General features: G+C 52.2%; 1 protein-coding gene across 1 annotated transcript in view; it reads right to left on the minus strand.

The window, feature by feature from the left end:
• Positions 1-348: 348 nt before the first annotated feature.
• The window catches only part of ZFAND3 (zinc finger AN1-type containing 3), a 119,764-nt gene continuing 102,404 nt past the window's right edge, over positions 349-17,708 (minus strand). Inside the window, exons 5-6 of the mRNA XM_044292211.1 lie at positions 9,699-9,863; positions 349-970 (exon numbers count right to left, since the gene is read on the minus strand). Of these exons, the coding sequence (XP_044148146.1) occupies positions 816-970; positions 9,699-9,863 (320 nt within the window). The 3' untranslated portion in view covers positions 349-815. The remainder of the gene's footprint in view (positions 971-9,698; positions 9,864-17,708) is intronic.

Raw genomic sequence — 17,708 nt, forward strand, 5'->3', positions numbered from 1 at the left:
CCCTATCCCAAGTATATATAGCTACAGAAAGTGGGTTTGTAGGCTCCAGCCATGGCGAGTGTGCTGTGAACTAGCCTTATCTGACCAGAAAGACCGTCACTTGGCAAATAGCAAACAAAAGCCAATCAGGTAAATCTAAGTCATCCTGCTAATATTGGGTGAGGTATAATCGGTGACCCCCCGGATTGATTTCTCGAATGAAAAGTGCATTGAGATGATGACAACTGTTGACCGTCTTGGCCGTATATCATGGTCGATGAGTAACAAACCTGACTGGGGGAGGTAAGGGGTGACCCCCTGGCCCAGTGAAATCCCTGATGCTTTTAATATAACACTCAGACACAGGACAAGAGTGACCACTGGGACCTTCACTAGCGAGGTCGAGTGACTTTGGACGAACCCAACTTTTTATTGATAATCGGTGCTTATTATGGGCTAACATCAAAACAATGAGTGAGACGATGGTGAGATGGTCCGACCGGGGAACGGGGTTGGAAGAGAAAGACCAAAACAATTATTATTATTATTACTTAAATCAGTGAAACTGAAAAAAAATAAAAATAAATGAACACAATTATAGATTAAATAAGTTCCTGGAGCTTTCATCATGGACGACAGCCACCGCCCGGCGACTGCCAACGTCGTCTAGGTGAAGTACCTGCGCGGTTCTCGGAAAAACGAAAAAACAGAAGGAACCTGATTGGCTGTAGTCTGTGACTTGCTCAGTAGTGAGAGCCTGCTTGACATTGTCCTAAATAAGGCTAACATTAGTGAACTAATAGAAACAGCATTTGGTTGTAGGAGGTTGGTGGCACTCAGGAGCAGCCCTCGCCGATACGCTGGCAGGACCTGCCCACTTTGCGGTCTAGCTTCACCATTTTCAGGATGGCCTCTTCGCGTCCGCGGCCCATGTGGTCGAACGTGCAATCGTGCTGCTCTGGGAGACGGTGTAACATACAGAAGACGTAACCTGCAAGAAAGGGGAAATACAAAACAGATCTGTGACCCCCAATATAGAATTTTTGAAATATTTCCCTCCCCCCCCCCACACATTCACAGCCAAAAAAATAAAATAAAAAATACAATAGCATGAAGAAACGGTTAATAAAATCTTGGCGGAGAAAGAGAAAACGGCATTTACATATTTCACTTTTATGAGACTCGACTGCCAAGAAAAATAAAAAATACGCGGCCGAGCGGCTGCCAGATAAGAGCGCGGAGGGGTGTGTGAACCGACGGGTGATATATGCGGCTGGTAGGACGATATAACACACAGGTGGACGCTCATCAACCTCTTCATAATCTTGTAGCGTTATATGACAAATTGTTATATACTGATCGTCCAGAACGCGCCAGGAAATCCCTCGGCGCCTCCGAACGACGCTCTCTGTGAAACGCTCTGCGCAGCTGTACAATGCAGGAGGGTTGTACAGCAGAGTACATGTCTGTCGCAATGCAAAAATAGCACGATTCAAAATGTGTGAACACCATCCTATAGTTCAAATTATGCAACTGGGAAGTAGAGCGACTACAGGAATCGCAGGATTCACGTTAAAGCAACCTGCACCCCCACAAACTTCAAAGATGCAGCCGCAAACATGTCCTTCTATTGGAAAATGGCAGCTGAGCCTATGTTCTCCATTCAGGCAGATATTTGGGAATTAGTGATACGAAACGCGTTGCATCATGCAATTAAAGTCTTTCAAGTCCTTCTTCCCCCATGGAAAATGTAGCAGACATTTACTTCCACCACAGTATGATAGCTGACAATACTCTCCATTCTGGCTGAAGTTTGGGAATCAGTGACTCAAAACGCGTTAAAGTTGCATCATGCGATTCAAGCCGTGCAAGTCCCTCCTGTGGAAAATGTAGCAGTAATGTCCTTTTATTGTAGTATGAGAGCGGAGGCTACGTTCTCAATTCATGCTATTTGGGAATCAGTGACTCGAAATGCATTACAGTTGCATGAAGCAATTCCAGTCAAGCAAATAACCCCCTCGTGGAAATGTAGCAGCATCCGCTCCTGCTTTCGGAGTATGACAGCTGACATTCAGGCAGATTAATTAGTGACTTGAAACGCGTGAAAGCTGTATCATGCCATTGTAGTCACCTGAATCCCCACCGCACCCGGAAATGCAGACATATACCATTTCCTTCTATTGGAGTATACCAGCTGATAAAAACATTCTCCATTTTTTGGAATTAGCGACTTGAAATGCATTTCATCATGCAACTCAAGTCATGCAAACCCCCTTGGCCCCATGGCAAATGTAGCAGACATTTCCTTCCGCCAGAGTATGACAGCTGACACAATGCTCTCCATTCTGGCTGATGTCTGGGAATCGGTGACTCGAAACGCATTAAGGTTTCATCACGCATTTCAAGTCACCCGCATCTCCTCCATGGAAATGTAGCAGCATTTATCATTTCATGCTATTGGAGTATGACAGCTGGCACCACGTTCCAGTTCAGGAAGGGGTTTTAGAAATATTGACTCGAAACGCATGAAAGTAGCATCACAAAATTCAAATCATGTAATTCCTCTGCCCCATGTAAAATGCAGCAGCATTTAATATTTCTTACTACTGGAGTATGCAAGTTGACACCAAGTTCACTGTTCAAGCAGGTGTTTGAGAACTCATGGTTTGAAACGCGTGAAAGTTCCATCATGCAATTCTAGTCAGCTGAATACCCCCCAAAGGAAATGCAGAGCATATAGCATTTTCTGATGTATGACCGCTGACTCAAAACGCGTCAAATGCATAATGCGTTTCAAGCCACCCCATGAAAAGGTAGCAGCACTCCTCATTTCCTGGTATTGGAGTAAGACAGCTGACGACATGTTCTGGCTGATGGTTCAGAAAGTGACTTGAAACGCGTGAAAACTGCATCGGGTAATTCCAGTTATGAGAGGCGTGGCTGTGTGACACCACATACATAGGAATCAACGAAAAACTGGACCACATGCCATCAATTGCATTGGTTCGAAACAATTTTGTTGCCACAGACTACTACTCCCAGCAGCCATTCTAGGCTGGATCAAACAAACCACTGGTGCAGACCTGGCTGCTATTCCAACCCCCATCCCCATAACTAGGAATACGTGAGACAGGGGCCATGCTGCTCATCACCCAGCTTTCCAGGACACAGATGAAGTATATCCAGGGAGGGGCCCTCTGATGCACCGCCATTATATCAGTGATGTCATCAGCAGGGGGCGGGGCTGTGACAACCTCTCAGACATGATATACAGGCAGGTTGTCAGCAGTAATAGCTGTGTGTTGCAGGACCGGTGCTGTCATATTTGGAGGGGCCCGGGCCCTTGTATGCAGAATATCTGACTGCACCTTCCCCGTTTCCTCGCTCTGCCGCCAGTGATTGCAGCTCTGGGTAAATTAGACGATTTCTCAGCTTCTCAGATTTACAAGGTTTCGCCGGTTTCCAATTTCTGACTTGTTTTTCTGCAAGAATGAAAATGAGTTTCTGCACCTGGTAATGAAATGCAGGATACGTTATCCCGCTCGCCGTCCCCGCGCACAAAATGTCAGGATGTTAACAGCGGCTGGGGGATAGCGCTCTGCATACACAAGAACTGCTGTGACATAAACACGCCAAGATTCTGTCACATACATGTGAGCAGCAACATGGCCCGGTCTGAACAGGGTCTATATCTGAGCATACAGTGACCTGGCCCGGGGCATGCGACAAAATCCTGAGCCCTATGCATCCTCAGGGTCCTGTCCACTCCTGTGACTCCCTCCTGAGCCCTATGCATCCTCAGGGTCCTGTCCACTCCTGTGACTCCCTCCTGAGCCCTATGCATCCTCAGGGTCCTGTCCACTCCTGTGACTCCCTCCTGAGCCCTATGCATCCTCAGGGTCCTGTCCACTCCTGTGACTCCCTCCTGAGCCCTAAGTGTTCGCAGTGTCCTGTCCACTCCTGTGACTCCCTCCTGAGCCCTATGCGTCCTCAGGGTCCTGTCCACTCCTGTGACTCCCTCCTGAGCCCTATGCGTCCTCAGGGTCCTGTCCACTCCTGTGACTCCCTCCTGAGCCCTATGCATCCTCAGGGTCCTGTCCACTCCTGTGACTCCCTCCTGAGCCCTAAGTGTTCGCAGTGTCCTGTCCACTCCAGTGACTCCCTCCTGAGCCCTATGCATCCTCAGGGTCCTGTCCACTCCTGTGACTCCCCCCTGAGCCCTATGCATCCTCAGGGTCCTGTCCACTCCTGTGACTCCCCCCTGAGCCCTAAGTGTTCGCAGTGCCCTGTCCACTCCTGTGACTCCCTCCTGAGCCCTATGCGTCCTCGGGATCCTGTCCACTCCTGTGACTCCCTCCTGAGCCCTATGCGTCCTCGGGGTCCTGTCCACTCCTGTGACTCCCTCCTGAGCCCTATGCGTCCTCGGGGTCCTGTCCACTCCTGTGACTCCCTCCTGAGCCCTATGCGTCCTCGGGATCCTGTCCACTCCTGTGACTCCCTCCTGAGCCCTATGCGTCCTCGGGATCCTGTCCACTCCTGTGACTCCCTCCTGAGCCCTATGCGTCCTCGGGATCCTGTCCACTCCTGTGACTCCCCCCTGAGCCCTAAGTGTTCGCAGTGCCCTGTCCACTCCTGTGACTCCCTCCTGAGCCCTATGCGTCCTCAGGATCCTGTCCACTCCTGTGACTCCCTCCTGAGCCCTATGCGTCCTCAGGATCCTGTCCACTCCTGTGACTCCCTCCTGAGCCCTATGCGTCCTCGGGGTCCTGTCCACTCCTGTGACTCCCTCCTGAGCCCTATGCGTCCTCGGGGTCCTGTCCACTCCTGTGACTCCCTCCTGAGCCCTATGCGTCCTCGGGATCCTGTCCACTCCTGTGACTCCCTCCTGAGCCCTATGCGTCCTCGGGGTCCTGTCCACTCCTGTGACTTCCTCCTGAGCCCTAAGTGTTCGCAGTGTCCTGTCCACTCCTGTGACTCCCTCCTGAGCCCTATGCGTCCTCGGGGTCCTGTCCACTCCTGTGACTCCCTCCTGAGCCCTATGCGTCCTCGGGATCCTGTCCACTCCTGTGACTCCCTCCTGAGCCCTATGCATCCTCAGGATCCTGTCCACTCCTGTGACTTCCTCCTGAGCCCTTTGTGTCCACAGTGTCCTGTCCACTCCTGTGACTCCCTCCTGAGTCCGCAGTATATAGTGTGTGCAGTGTGCAGTATATAGTGTGTGCAGTATATAATGTCCGCTGTACATAGTGTGTGCAGTATATAGTGTGTGCAGTATATAGCGTCCGCTGTGTGCAGTATATAGTGTGTGCGGTATATAGCGTCCGCTGTGTGCGGTATATAGCGTCCGCTGTGTGCGGTATATAGCGTCCGCTGTGTGCAGTATATAGTGTGTGCGGTATATAGCTTCCGCTGTGTGCGGTATACAGCGTCCGCTGTGTGCGGTATACAGCGTCCGCTCTGTGCGGTATACAGCGTCCGCTCTGTGCGGTATACAGCGTCCGCTCTGTGCGGTATACAGCGTCCGCTCTGTGCGGTATACAGCGTCCGCTCTGTGCGGTATACAGCGTCCGCTCTGTGCGGTATACAGCGTCCGCTGTGTGCGGTATACAGGGTCCGCTGGGTGCGGTATATAGCGTCCGCTGGGTGCGGTATATAGCGTCCGCTGGGTGCGGTATATAGCGTCCGCTGGGTGCGGTATATAGCGTCCGCTGGGTGCGGTATATAGCGTCCGCTGGGTGCGGTATATAGCGTCCGCTGGGTGCGGTATATAGCGTCCGCTGGGTGCGGTATATAGCGTCCGCTGGGTGCGGTATATAGCGTCCGCTGGGTGCGGTATATAGCGTCCGCTGGGTGCGGTATACAGCGTCCGCTCTGTGCGGTATACAGCGTCCGCTCTGTGCGGTATACAGCGTCCGCTCTGTGCGGTATACAGCGTCCGCTCTGTGCGGTATACAGCGTCCGCTCTGTGCGGTATACAGCGTCCGCTCTGTGCGGTATACAGCGTCCGCTCTGTGCGGTATACAGCGTCCGCTCTGTGCGGTATACAGCGTCCGCTCTGTGCGGTATACAGCGTCCGCTGTGTGCTGTATATAGCGTCCGCTGTGTGCGGTATATAGCGTCCGCTGTGTGCTGTATATAGCGTCCGCTGTGTGCAGTATATAGCGTCCGCTGTGTGCAGTATATAGTGTCCGCTGTGTGCAGTATATAGTGTCCGCTGTGTGCAGTATATAGCGTCCGCTGTGTGCAGTATATAGGGTCCGCTGTGTGCAGTATATAGCGTCCGCTGTGTGCAGTATATAGCGTCCGCTGTGTGCAGTATATAGTGTCCGCTGTGTGCAGTATATAGTGTCCGCTGTGTGCAGTATATAGCGTCCGCTGTGTGCAGTATATAGTGTCCGCTGTGTGCTGTATATAGCGTCCGCTGTGTGCAGTATATAGCGTCCGCTGTGTGCAGTATATAGTGTCCGCTCTGTGCGGTATACAGCGTCCGCTGTGTGCGGTATACAGCGTCCGCTGTGTGCAGTATATAGTGTCCGCTCTGTGCGGTATACAGCGTCCGCTGTGTGCGGTATACAGCGTCCGCTGTGTGCTGTATATAGCGTCCGCTGTGTGCAGTATATAGCGTCCGCTGTGTGCAGTATATAGTGTCCGCTCTGTGCGGTATACAGCGTCCGCTGTGTGCGGTATACAGCGTCCGCTGTGTGCAGTATACAGCGTCCGCTGTGTGCGGTATACAGCGTCCGCTGTGTGCGGTATATAGCGTCCGCTGTGTGCGGTATATAGCGTCCGCTGTGTGCGGTATATAGCGTCCGCGCAGGCAGTGGCAGCAGTGCAGGTGGAGCGGTTCTCAGTTCAGTCACGTCCGGCCAGGCGGCAGAGATATTACCCAGACTCTCACTGATCTGTTCTGCGCTGATTTTACAAACAAACCGCCTCTTAACTCTGCTGGTTTCATTTTCTCTTCCAGCTTCAATTTACGGGACGTCTTCGGTGCGCGGCTCGTGGGCGGCTCCTCTGTCTAAAGTCACCTTCCAGCTCGCCGAGAAGGAAAGTAATACTGTCATCGAGACAGGGCCGGGGAAAGCAGCTCCCAGCAACTGCTGGGGGGACTGGTGACCAGCTTACTGCCAGAGACAGCGCCCCTCTTGTCCATAGTGCAGTACTGCAGCTCAGGACCATGCAGGTGAATCAGCTGCAATACCAGCCACTGCCAAGAGACAGGAGGGGCGCTCTTTCTGATCTTTATCTTATAAAACCCCTGTGATCATTTCTTAAAGGGCCAGTCGTGGCATATTCTTAGAGGCAGGTCCCAGCACTGGGATTTTCAGGGCACATCATTGGAGACGTGAAGGATGGGGTTAACGGCACACCACGCCAGCACAAACCAAGGATCCTAAACAATTAGCTATTCCTCTCACCGCCCCGGTCCGCGAAGTGCGGGCGCGCACAACTCATCCTACAAATTGCTCTTTTGAAGATCAAAGCCGAGCGGAATTTGTCTGTGTGCGCTGCAGATGAGATTGTAATTTAATGAATCCCCCCCCACATAGCGGCTCGGGGCTCATGGACGACAGAGCACAAAAAACGGGAGGTGTAAAGATTGGGGGGCTGGTGGCCTCGTCTCTCCTGAGTGCTCTCTTTGGCTTTAATTGGCACCTCATTAAAAAGTAATGAAAGTGACATCTTCTGTTGTCGCAGCTCCCGGCTCCGAGGGGCCGAGCCAAACTCGCAACACGTTCAATTTATAAAGCAAAGCCTCTTAAGAATTATTTATGAGAAGCGATTTCCTGCCGGAGCGTAATAACCTGTAATTGGGGCAGAGCCGCTCCGCCCCACCTCTGTGGCCCCTTGGGCCCTGTTTTGGGCTACCACACAGGGCCCCAATGCATAGTCCCTACCTCCAACCGGCATGCAATGCAACAAAAAGCTCTTTAGTCCAATCATAAAGCCCATCCTGACCCAGTCCTGCTCATACAGCTAAGGGTTTGTTACAATGTATCAGTCGAAGCAGCACAAGTCTCTCTCCTGTCTTGAGATCTGGTTACAATGTATCAGTGCAAGTTCAGGCTTGTTCTGATCACAGAAGACTGCTAGGCAGGATACAACTGTAGCAAACCCTCAGCTATGTGAGCAGGAGAAGGTCAGAGTCAGTCTTATCCTATTCACAAACAGCAAGCAGAGATCTGGAAAAAGGTGAGGAAAAGCTACAGGTGCTCTCATTGTAAAGTGATTTTGCATAAAACTGGACAATTCCTTAAATTGACCCCGACTCCTGTGCATCAAGACCAGATGCAGTTTATGCCCTGACCCTATGGTTGTCATGGTGACCGCGGATCCGAAGCCGCCCCGATGTCCCAGGTGTATATTCCGGTAATGACGGAGAGATGCTGGGGGTTCCTGGGGCTCCTTGACGTCTCAGGGCCACTGCATATTAGCAAATTAATGATGGAAATTTGATTATCTCATTAAAAGAATTTTTAGCTTTGGGGACAATCCTTCTGATTAATGTTTTATGGTAATTTCTAAGCAGAAGAGCAATAATAGTGACCTGGAAAACGAGGCTGGGGGGATAGCAGCTGGGGAGGGGGAGGAGGGGCTGTAAAACGCATCGCTTAATTCCCAGGTTACATTGTATCCACACAAAGTAACTATCTGCACCACACAGGGTTAATGGTGTCCTACATTGTAGTCACCGCTGCAGTAAAAATTCTAGAACCATTTGGATCCACAGTTAAAGGCAGCACTTTTTATGATTGCATTTTACTCATTTTTGGTTAAAAAATTAAATACAAATTTCACTTGGTCTTTATTAAAAATGTTTAGCCGTTTCTGAGAACAGGGGTTCAAAAAATGCTCAGCCGTTTCTGAGAACAGGGGTTCAAAATAAGTCTGTTTCTGTTTCCTTTGAATCCCATCATCTGACGGCTCATGTGTAGCTCTAATCTCTGATCTCCTGACCTCATAAACACTTAAAGGGCTTGTTCGCTTTTTTTATACTGGTGCCCGATCCTCTCACCTTCAATAGGACGGCTCTGTAGCTTGAATGGGGTCAGAGGGGCTGTAATCACATCGCTGCGGTTGTGACGGCGAGCAGGTAAACTGTGAAGAGAAGGCAGCGCTTGCACAAGCGCTGCGTTCTCTTCAAACAGTTGATCGGCGGGCGTTCCGTCAGTCGCCCCCCCCCGCCGATCTCGTACTGATTACCTATCCTAGCAGACAACCCCTTTAAGCCATATTCTTATCGGTATATTATGAACTGGGCTATAACGAGAGTTCATGTGGTCAGGAGTTCAGAGACAAGAGCTACACATGCTCCGTCAGATGATGGGATTCAAAGAAAACAGAAATTGCCAGCCTGCAGACTGATTTTTAGTCTCTGTATCTCAGTAACTGCTGAACAGGAAATCAGCAGAATTCTGAATACTGCTCTGGAGGTGACCAGATGAAAAAGGAAGGTGCGCAGCAGAGGGGCATAGACCCTTTGGCCAAAGCAAGTTTACAACTGGAAAGAAACGCCTAAAATGGCTTCTGCTGTTTTGAAATGCTTGTCATATGGGGATTGATGGGGATGAGACCCACCGCCACTGGTCGAGGATATACACGACCTACAGGAGAAGCCGCCATTGATGAATGCCGGCGCTATAATAAGCGCCTTGTCCCACAGTCCCAGTCATCGCTGGGGGGGCGGGGGAGACATTCGGCTTGTTTGATCCACTCACCACAGCGACAAGACCCCAACTCCTGTTGTACCAGCTCCAGTTTTATTTGGCAGCGGAAGCAGCGGCGTCGACTCTTCTGTTTGGGGCGGTTGCTGTCGGGTCGTTCCTCACTGTCTAGTAGTCGAGGCCGTTTTATAGGGGAAGCGTCATCCTCTGACTGGGAATCTGGAAGAGAAACATTGTCACATTAACGACTTAATAATGAAAGGATATGATACAACGTAACAGCGGATGATGAGGGTGATTGTACACCCACGGTCTGCTATCATGGACCTGGAGCCCACAGAGACCTGTATAGTGCAACATCTAGAGACCAGTCCTTTTCAAGGAGAACCAAGTATTGGGGATTCCAAAGTTATGGGGGTTCTTGTGGCACTGGATCTTAAAGGGCCACTCTCTCGGTGCCCCCGGTCTCAGGCGTGGGCAGGTCTGGTGCCCCCGGTCTCAGGCGTGGGCAGGTCTGGTGCCCCCGGTCTCAGGCGTGGGCAGGTCTGGTGCCCCCGGTCTCAGGCGTGGGCAGGTCTGGTGCCCCCGGTCTCAGGCGTGGGCAGGTCTGGTGCCCCCGGTCTCAGGCGTGGGCAGGTCTGGTGCCCCCGGTCTCAGGCGTGGGCAGGTCTGGTGCCCCCGGTCTCAGGCGTGGGCAGGTCTGGTGCCCCCGGTCTCAGGCGTGGGCAGGTCTGGTGCCCCCGGTCTCAGGCGTGGGCAGGTCTGGTGCCCCCGGTCTCAGGCGTGGGCAGGTCTGGTGCCCCCGGTGTCAGGCGTGGGCAGGTCTGGTGCCCCCGGTGTCAGGCGTGGGCAGGTCTGGTGCCCCCGGTGTCAGGTGTGGGCAGGTCCAGTGCCTTCAGTTTCTGATGTTGGCGGGTCTAGTGCCCCCGGTCCCAGATGTCTGTTAGGGACATCAGGGCCCCCAAGTATCATATATAGTAGTAAAGTGGTAATGGGAAAGCTGGATGCCAGGGGGGCTCTGGGGTTCTGAATGGAGGATGCCAGTGGGGGCCATAAATGGAGAATGCCAGTAGGGGTCCTTGGGATCTGAATGGAGGATGCCAGTGGGGGCCCCTGGGGCTCTGAATGAAGGACACAGTGGGGGCCCTGAATGTTGGTTGCCAGTGGGGGCCCTGGGGCTATGAATGGAGGACACAATGGGGGTCCTGAATGGAGGATGCCAATGAGGGCCCTGAATGGAGGATGCCAGTGGGGGCCCTGGGGCTCTGAATGGAGGACACAGTGGGGGCGCTGAATGAAGAATGCCAGTGCAGGCCCTGGGGCACTGAATGGAGGTTTCCAGTGGGGGCCTTTGGTCTCTGAATGGAGGACACAGTGGGGGCCCTAAATGGAGGATGCCAGTTAAGGCGCTGGGGCTCTGAATTGAGGACACAATGGGGGCCTTGAATGGAGGATGCCAATGGGGGCCCTGAATGGAGGATGCCAGCGGAGGCCCTGGGGCTCCGAATGAAGGACACAGTGGGGGCCCTGAATGTTGGTTGCCAGTGGGGGCCCTGGGGCTATGAATGGCGGACACAATAGGGGCCCTGAATGGAGGATGCCAATGGGGACCCTAAATGGAGGATGCCAGTGGGGGCCCTCGGACTCTGAATGGAGGACACAATAAGGGCCCTGAATGGAGGATGCCAGTGGGGGCCCTGAATGGAGGATGCCAGTGGGGGTCCTGGGGCTCCTAATGGAGGACACAGTGGGGGCCCTGAATGGAGGATGCTAGTGCAGGCCCTGGGGCACTGAATGGAGGTTTCCAGTGGGGGCCCTTGGTCTCTGAATGGAGGACACAATGAGGGCCCTGAATGGAGGATGCCAGTGGGGTTCCTGAATGGAGGATGCCAGTGGGGGCCCTGGGGCTCTAAATGAAGGACACAGTGGGGGCCCTGAATGTTGGTTGCCAGTGGGGGCCCTGGGGCTATGAATGGAGGACACAATGGGGGCCCTGAATGGAGGATGCCAGTGGGGGCCCTGAATGGAGGATGCTAGTGGGGGCCCTTGGACTCTGAATGGAGGACACAATAGGTGCCCCGAATGGAGGATGCCAGTGGGGGCCCTGAATGGAGGATGCCAGTGGGGGCCCTGGGGCTCCTAATGGAGGACACAGTGGGGGCCCTGAATGGAGGATGCCAGTGGGGGTCCTGAATGGAGGATGCCAGTGGGGGCCCTGGGGCCCTGAATGGAGGACACAGTGTTGCAGGAGACGTATCACTGATGATTTCACAAAGATCAGTGTGAGATGCAATGGCAGCCAAATCTTCCGAGGCCCAGCTTTCCCATGGAGTATATATAGAGTCAGATATTTATTGCAGCTTCTTACATGTGAGGGGGACTGGGAGCCCAGCACAACCAGTATATACGGTGCTGTGGGATCATGTCTAGACTACTGGTTTCCGTGGCATGTGACATCCCTGGAGGGATCTGATCAGCACTCTGCACCTCTATTATCCGGCTTTGTACGTGGGCCTCATGTCAGTAATCAGAGGACGACTCTTCCAGCGAAGGTTCTGTCGTCTGCGAGCGTACGCCGAGAACAAAGCACAGTGTGGTGCGGCGGCTGCGGCGCGGATGAAAGTGGCGGGAGATTGTGAGATACACCGCACACTCCTGTGTCTGAGGAGCAATATAAATGTAAATCCACATAGCCCGGAGGCCAGGCGTGCCCCCGCACCGATACGCCCGCGTTCCAAGGCTATTCCTCTCACCATCAAGCACAGCCGGGACCGGCGACGACAGAGGTGCTGATACTAGTTTTATTTCTCATTTGTAAAACATAAGAACATTCTGGCTGCTTTGAAAGACGGCGTGCACCTGTCGCCTACGAGATGCGCTGATGGCGTCCTGGGGACTGGAGCTAAATTTATTATGCCCATCAGATATACAGAGATCTTCCCGAGTAAGCGCCATCGACAGTGTCAGAGGGAAGCGGCTGTGGTGCCTGTAGAGGCGGGCGGCCCGGGCAGGTCCTCCAGAGCTGCCCCCTTACCCCTGCATGGACCCCACAGGAGCCGCAGAAGCTACAACTTTATAATAGACCGCGTTTCAGTTTCTCACCATGTTCAAGATCTCTGCTTGCTGTAAACAAATGGAATCTTTCTTTTTTGCTTACATTCGATCTGGTCTTGATGACATCCAGCTCACATAGGTGCAAGGTTCGTTACGGTGCATCAGAGCGCTTTTTATGTTCCTGTAACCGCTGGCTTTGATTCAGTTGGATTTTCAGCCACTCGAGGAGATGTCTCTGGGACCTTGAGGTAATCTTGGCCATTCCTGGGAAGATTCACTGCTTCTTCAAATTTCCACTGGTTCTCGCTGTGTTTTGGTGGAGTCCTTAAATCAGTCACACAAAGGAGATCATGATCGGCCAACAGCCATCTCTCCCGATGCTCCCATACACATGCATGCTCAGCTGAGCATGCATATGCTGTAAATGGAGAGGGGAGAAAGCTGCTGCTCCTTGGTCCCCTCCAGTCCCTCCTGGCAGCCACTTAGGATCAGGTATATTATAATCCAACATGCTCCCCCAATGGCAGATTTTATGAGGCCCCCATACACACCAGATGGTTGGTGGGTGAACTCAACATACATAGAATGTGTACGGACAGCCTAAAAATGAAAACTCTTGGTGGCAATGGTCAAAATGTTTTTATTTTTCCCCGGGAAATTCCTGGCCAAGAGTTCTTGTAGAAATGGCCATTACTTCAAGGTAAGCTCCACATATAGGTCCAGGATCTGTCCTGTATGCACGACATCTCCTCCCCTGGTAGCAATGCCTCCTGACACCTCCACACAAACATCCAATGTAACCTACGACTTGTAATTATATGACAGAGCAATCCTCCATGTAGATCTGGTTACTCATGGAGGTGCAATGTATTCCTATGGCAGCCGCATACAAAGGGGAGGTGGAAAACATCTGTGTGCACAGGGCTTTGTGCCTCCAGATGCTGTGGACTGCAGCCAGGAAGGACTTTGTTTAATTAGGTGGATCTACGAGAGCAGACCCTGAACTGACAAACCCCAATGAGAACGCTCCACCCATAGCAAACACATCTGCAATAGATGCACTCAAACAAAGCCAATGGACGAGGATTCGAGACGACTGCACAGAGTATCCACTATACCCCTCAAAGAGGCACAGAAACTAAAGGGATTTAAAGACATACTAATCGAACCCAGCTAACACCAGACTAAGCAAGTTGATGGCAGAACCAGCTTCAGGTGTAAGGCGCAGCAGATGCCTCCAACAGAATTAGTGAGAAACAAGCAAGAGATCTGCTGCTCGGCGCAGGCGATAACTTCTGCACAGAGACTGACCCGTGTACGATAACCAGCGACGTGTGTTGCCAGACCCTCTCTTTAAAATTAGGCAAAGAAAACTTCTAAAGTTTTTTAGCTTCATGAACTATGGAGAACATGAAGGACCCTGGGGACTCCTGGGAGAGTCCCTTGTCCCCCTGAGGTAGGAGGCAGCAGTTCCAGTAGTCTGTAATTAATAGCTCCACGTCTTGAAAGTTGCAGCTACCTGGCAAATCGAGGCATCAGTATTCAAAGCAGACTCATTAACGGGATGAGACGTCTGGAGAGGAAGCGCTTGAGATGCTGCTGTGAGGAGTCAAGAGCCTACTGACCCCAAAACTAATCTAATTATGTTTTTCCAAGAAAATACAACGCTTCGCATCAAAAGAGACCATAGCCATGGAGATCATGAGGTCCAGGCCCTAACAAGCTACCGTGTGAACCGCGCCACAATGCTGGGCCGCTCCGTGCAGAACCTCATGAAGCGGTCGGCTGATTAGAAGCACATGGCTCAGGAGACAGTTACAGAGGATATTTATATCTTCTCTACATTCCATCCATTATCTTATATCTAGAATATTTGTATCTACCGCGATGGATACTGCAACCACATATTCCACAGCGCTGTACAAACCCCTGTAGACTCATCTGTCCCCCTCTAGGCTATGCTCCCCCCTCTCCAGGCCCCAATCTCCCCTTCCAAACCTCTCTGGCCCTCTCCAGGCTCCTCTGTCCCCTAACAAACCCCTCTGCCTCCCCCAGAGCACTCTATCCCCTCCTTCAGCCTGCCCCCCTACAGACTTCTCTTTCTCCTCCTCCAGGCTAGCTCTCCCCCATCCTGAGTCCCTCTGACACCCTCCAGACTCCTCTCTTTCTCCTTCTCCAGGCTAGCTCTCCGCCTTCCTTCAGACTTCCCCCCTCCAGACTCCTCTCTCTTTCTCCTCCTCCTCCAGGCTAGCTCTCCCCCCTCCTGAGTCTCTCTGACACCCTCTGGACTCCTCTCTTTCTCCTCCTCCAGGCTAGCTCTCCCCCATCCGGAGTTCCTCTGCCTCCCTCCAGAGCACTCTATCCCCTCCTTCAGTCTGCCCCCTACAGACTCCTCTCTTTCTCCTCCAGGCCAGCTCTCCCCCATCCTGAGTCCCTCTGACACCCTCCAGACTCCTCTCTTTCTCCTCCTCCTCCAGGCTAGCTGTCCCCGATCCTGAGTCCCTCTGACACCCTTCGGACTCCTCTCTTTCTCCTCCTCCAGGCTAGCTCTCCCCGATCCTGAGTCCATCTGACACCCTCCGGACTCCTCTCTCTATCCTCCTCCAGGGTAGCTCTCTCCCATCCTGAGTCCCTCTGACACCCTCCAGACTCCTCTCTTTCTCCTCCTCCAGGCTAGCTCTCCCCCATCCTGTCCCTCTGACACCCTCCAGACTCCTCTCTCTATCCTCCTCCAGGCTAGCTCTCCCCCATCCTGTCCCTCTGACACCCTCTAGACTCCTCTCTCTATCCTCCTCCAGGCTAGCTCTCCCCGATCCTGAGTCCCTCTGACACCCTCCTCTCTTTCTCCTCCTCCAGGCTAGCTCTCCCCCATCCTGTCCCTCTGACACCCTCCAGACTCCTCTCTCTATCCTCCTCCAGGCTAGCTCTCCCCGATCCTGAGTCCCTCTGACACCCTCCAGACTCCTCTCTTTCTCCTCCTCCTCCAGGCTAGCTCTCCCCCATCCTGAGTCCCTCTGACACCCTCCAGACTCCTCTCTTTCTTCTCCTCCTCCAGGCTAGCTCTCCCCCATCCTGAGTCCCTCTGACACCCTCCAGACTCCTCTCTTTCTCCTCCTCCTCCAGGCTAGCTCTCCCCCATCCTGAGTCCCTCTGACACCCTCCAGACTCCTCTCTTTCGCCTCCTCCTCCAGGCTAGCTCTCTCCCATCCTGAGTCCCTCTGACACCCTCCAGACTCCTCTCTTTCGCCTCCTCCTCCAGGCTAGCTCTCTCCCATCCTGAGTCCCTCTGACACCCTCCGGACTCCTCTCTTTCTCCTCCTCCAGGCTAGCTCTCTCCCATCCTGAGTCCCTCTGACACCCTCCAGACTTCTCTTTCTCCTCCTTCAGCCACCCTCCGGTCCCTCTTTCCTCCTCTGGCTCCTCTGGGTGAAGGATTGGGTATTGAAACTCAACATGCCTGATCCATTTCTCCCAGGACATCATCTTATCACATCTTCTCTAATCCCAAGGAATCGCAATCTAATCTCACACAGAACCCCAGATCATCAAGAAAATTCTGTCAGGAAGTTCCTTATTCCATCCCCTCGAGACAGAAATTTGTGCAGAGATGCTATTTTGTTGTTGTCCTTCAAGTAAAGAAAACTCCTGGGTGACCACCTCGTCCCCTCCATGCTAGAGGCAGCCCAGGGACCAGTACATAGTGAGAACAAAGCAAACAGCGCGTCATAGCTCAGCTTCCGAGACCCCTGTGAGACGTGGTGGGAGAAACTCTATTGGCCTCGTTTTTCAGGTCTTTCCACCTTCGGATTGTGAGTCTGCGGTGTTCTAGTACAGACGCCCACGCTGGGTTACCGCATTATGGGGACACAGACGCGCTGAATACACACGGCTTAAATATCGTCAATTAGGAGCGAAATAAAACATCAGTTTGCGGGCAACGTGTAAATGAAATTCAGATGCTGACAGAATCCCGATGCATCCGGCTCATCCTGACTGCGCTGAGCAGCAAGAGCTCACGATGAAATAACAGTCCAAGAGAGCGATGATGGCGCCGAATGTAGCTCAACCTCCACATGACAGCTAACCTAGGAAAAGCAGGGAACCCATGATATTAATGTCAGTCTTCACGGATGGGACAGATGATGGGAATTGTTGTCAGTGCCCGGCCGGTGACTCGTCTCATCATTAATTCATGTGTTTATTTCACTCTTCTCCAGTTCTTCTGCTGCCGCTCAGCTCTGTTTATCTGCCTTTGGACCTACGTGTTCCTTGTTCCCCGATGAGATCCGTGTCTTGTATACAGAAACAGGTCCAGAATGCTGAATGAGAAGTCAGAGGAAATCTGTGTCATCCCAGAAATCAGCCCGGGGACTGAACCGCAAAGAAACAGGATGGCTTCCTTATAACATGCCACCAAGGAGCATTTGAGACAAGCGGAGACCAGAATGTAGATGAAGCCATTAAGAGGACTCCATAAAGAAACGCTCATCTTGTCATCTCACCAAGTCGGGTTTTGAGAATTCAGAAACTCAACCCATCAATGTATGGAGGTCAATGCAGATGGTGAGAAGAAATGAGGAAGGTGAGGGTTACATGAATGAAGGAGGGTTAGGAGCTCCTCAGCTTCCAGTATTTCTCCACCATAGAGATGAACATATGGAGACTTCCTATCCCCCACTTAAGTCACCGCATCCGCCCCCGACAACTTGACTTCGATGAGTTGTAGATTGTCGTTCATGGTAGACAATTCTCAGACATCAAGGCGTCATCTCTGGTCATACCTATTCCATTTCATGAAGTCATTCCTCATCAAGCTTCAGAGGGAGCAAGGGGAATTATCTGCAACCAGGGCCATCCAACCACAAGGAGCTCACAATATGGATTCCATGTACTGAAAGTCCCCAAAATAGATAAGAGTAGTCAGGAACTCAATAGGCCGGCCCCGGAGGCTGCACCGCATCTTTTATAATTTAACTCTTTTCCTGTCTTTGACCATTTTTTTTTAACGCA

This window comes from Bufo gargarizans, chromosome 4 (genome assembly GCF_014858855.1).
Source record: "Bufo gargarizans isolate SCDJY-AF-19 chromosome 4, ASM1485885v1, whole genome shotgun sequence".
NCBI classification, from domain to species: Eukaryota; Metazoa; Chordata; class Amphibia; order Anura; family Bufonidae; genus Bufo; species Bufo gargarizans.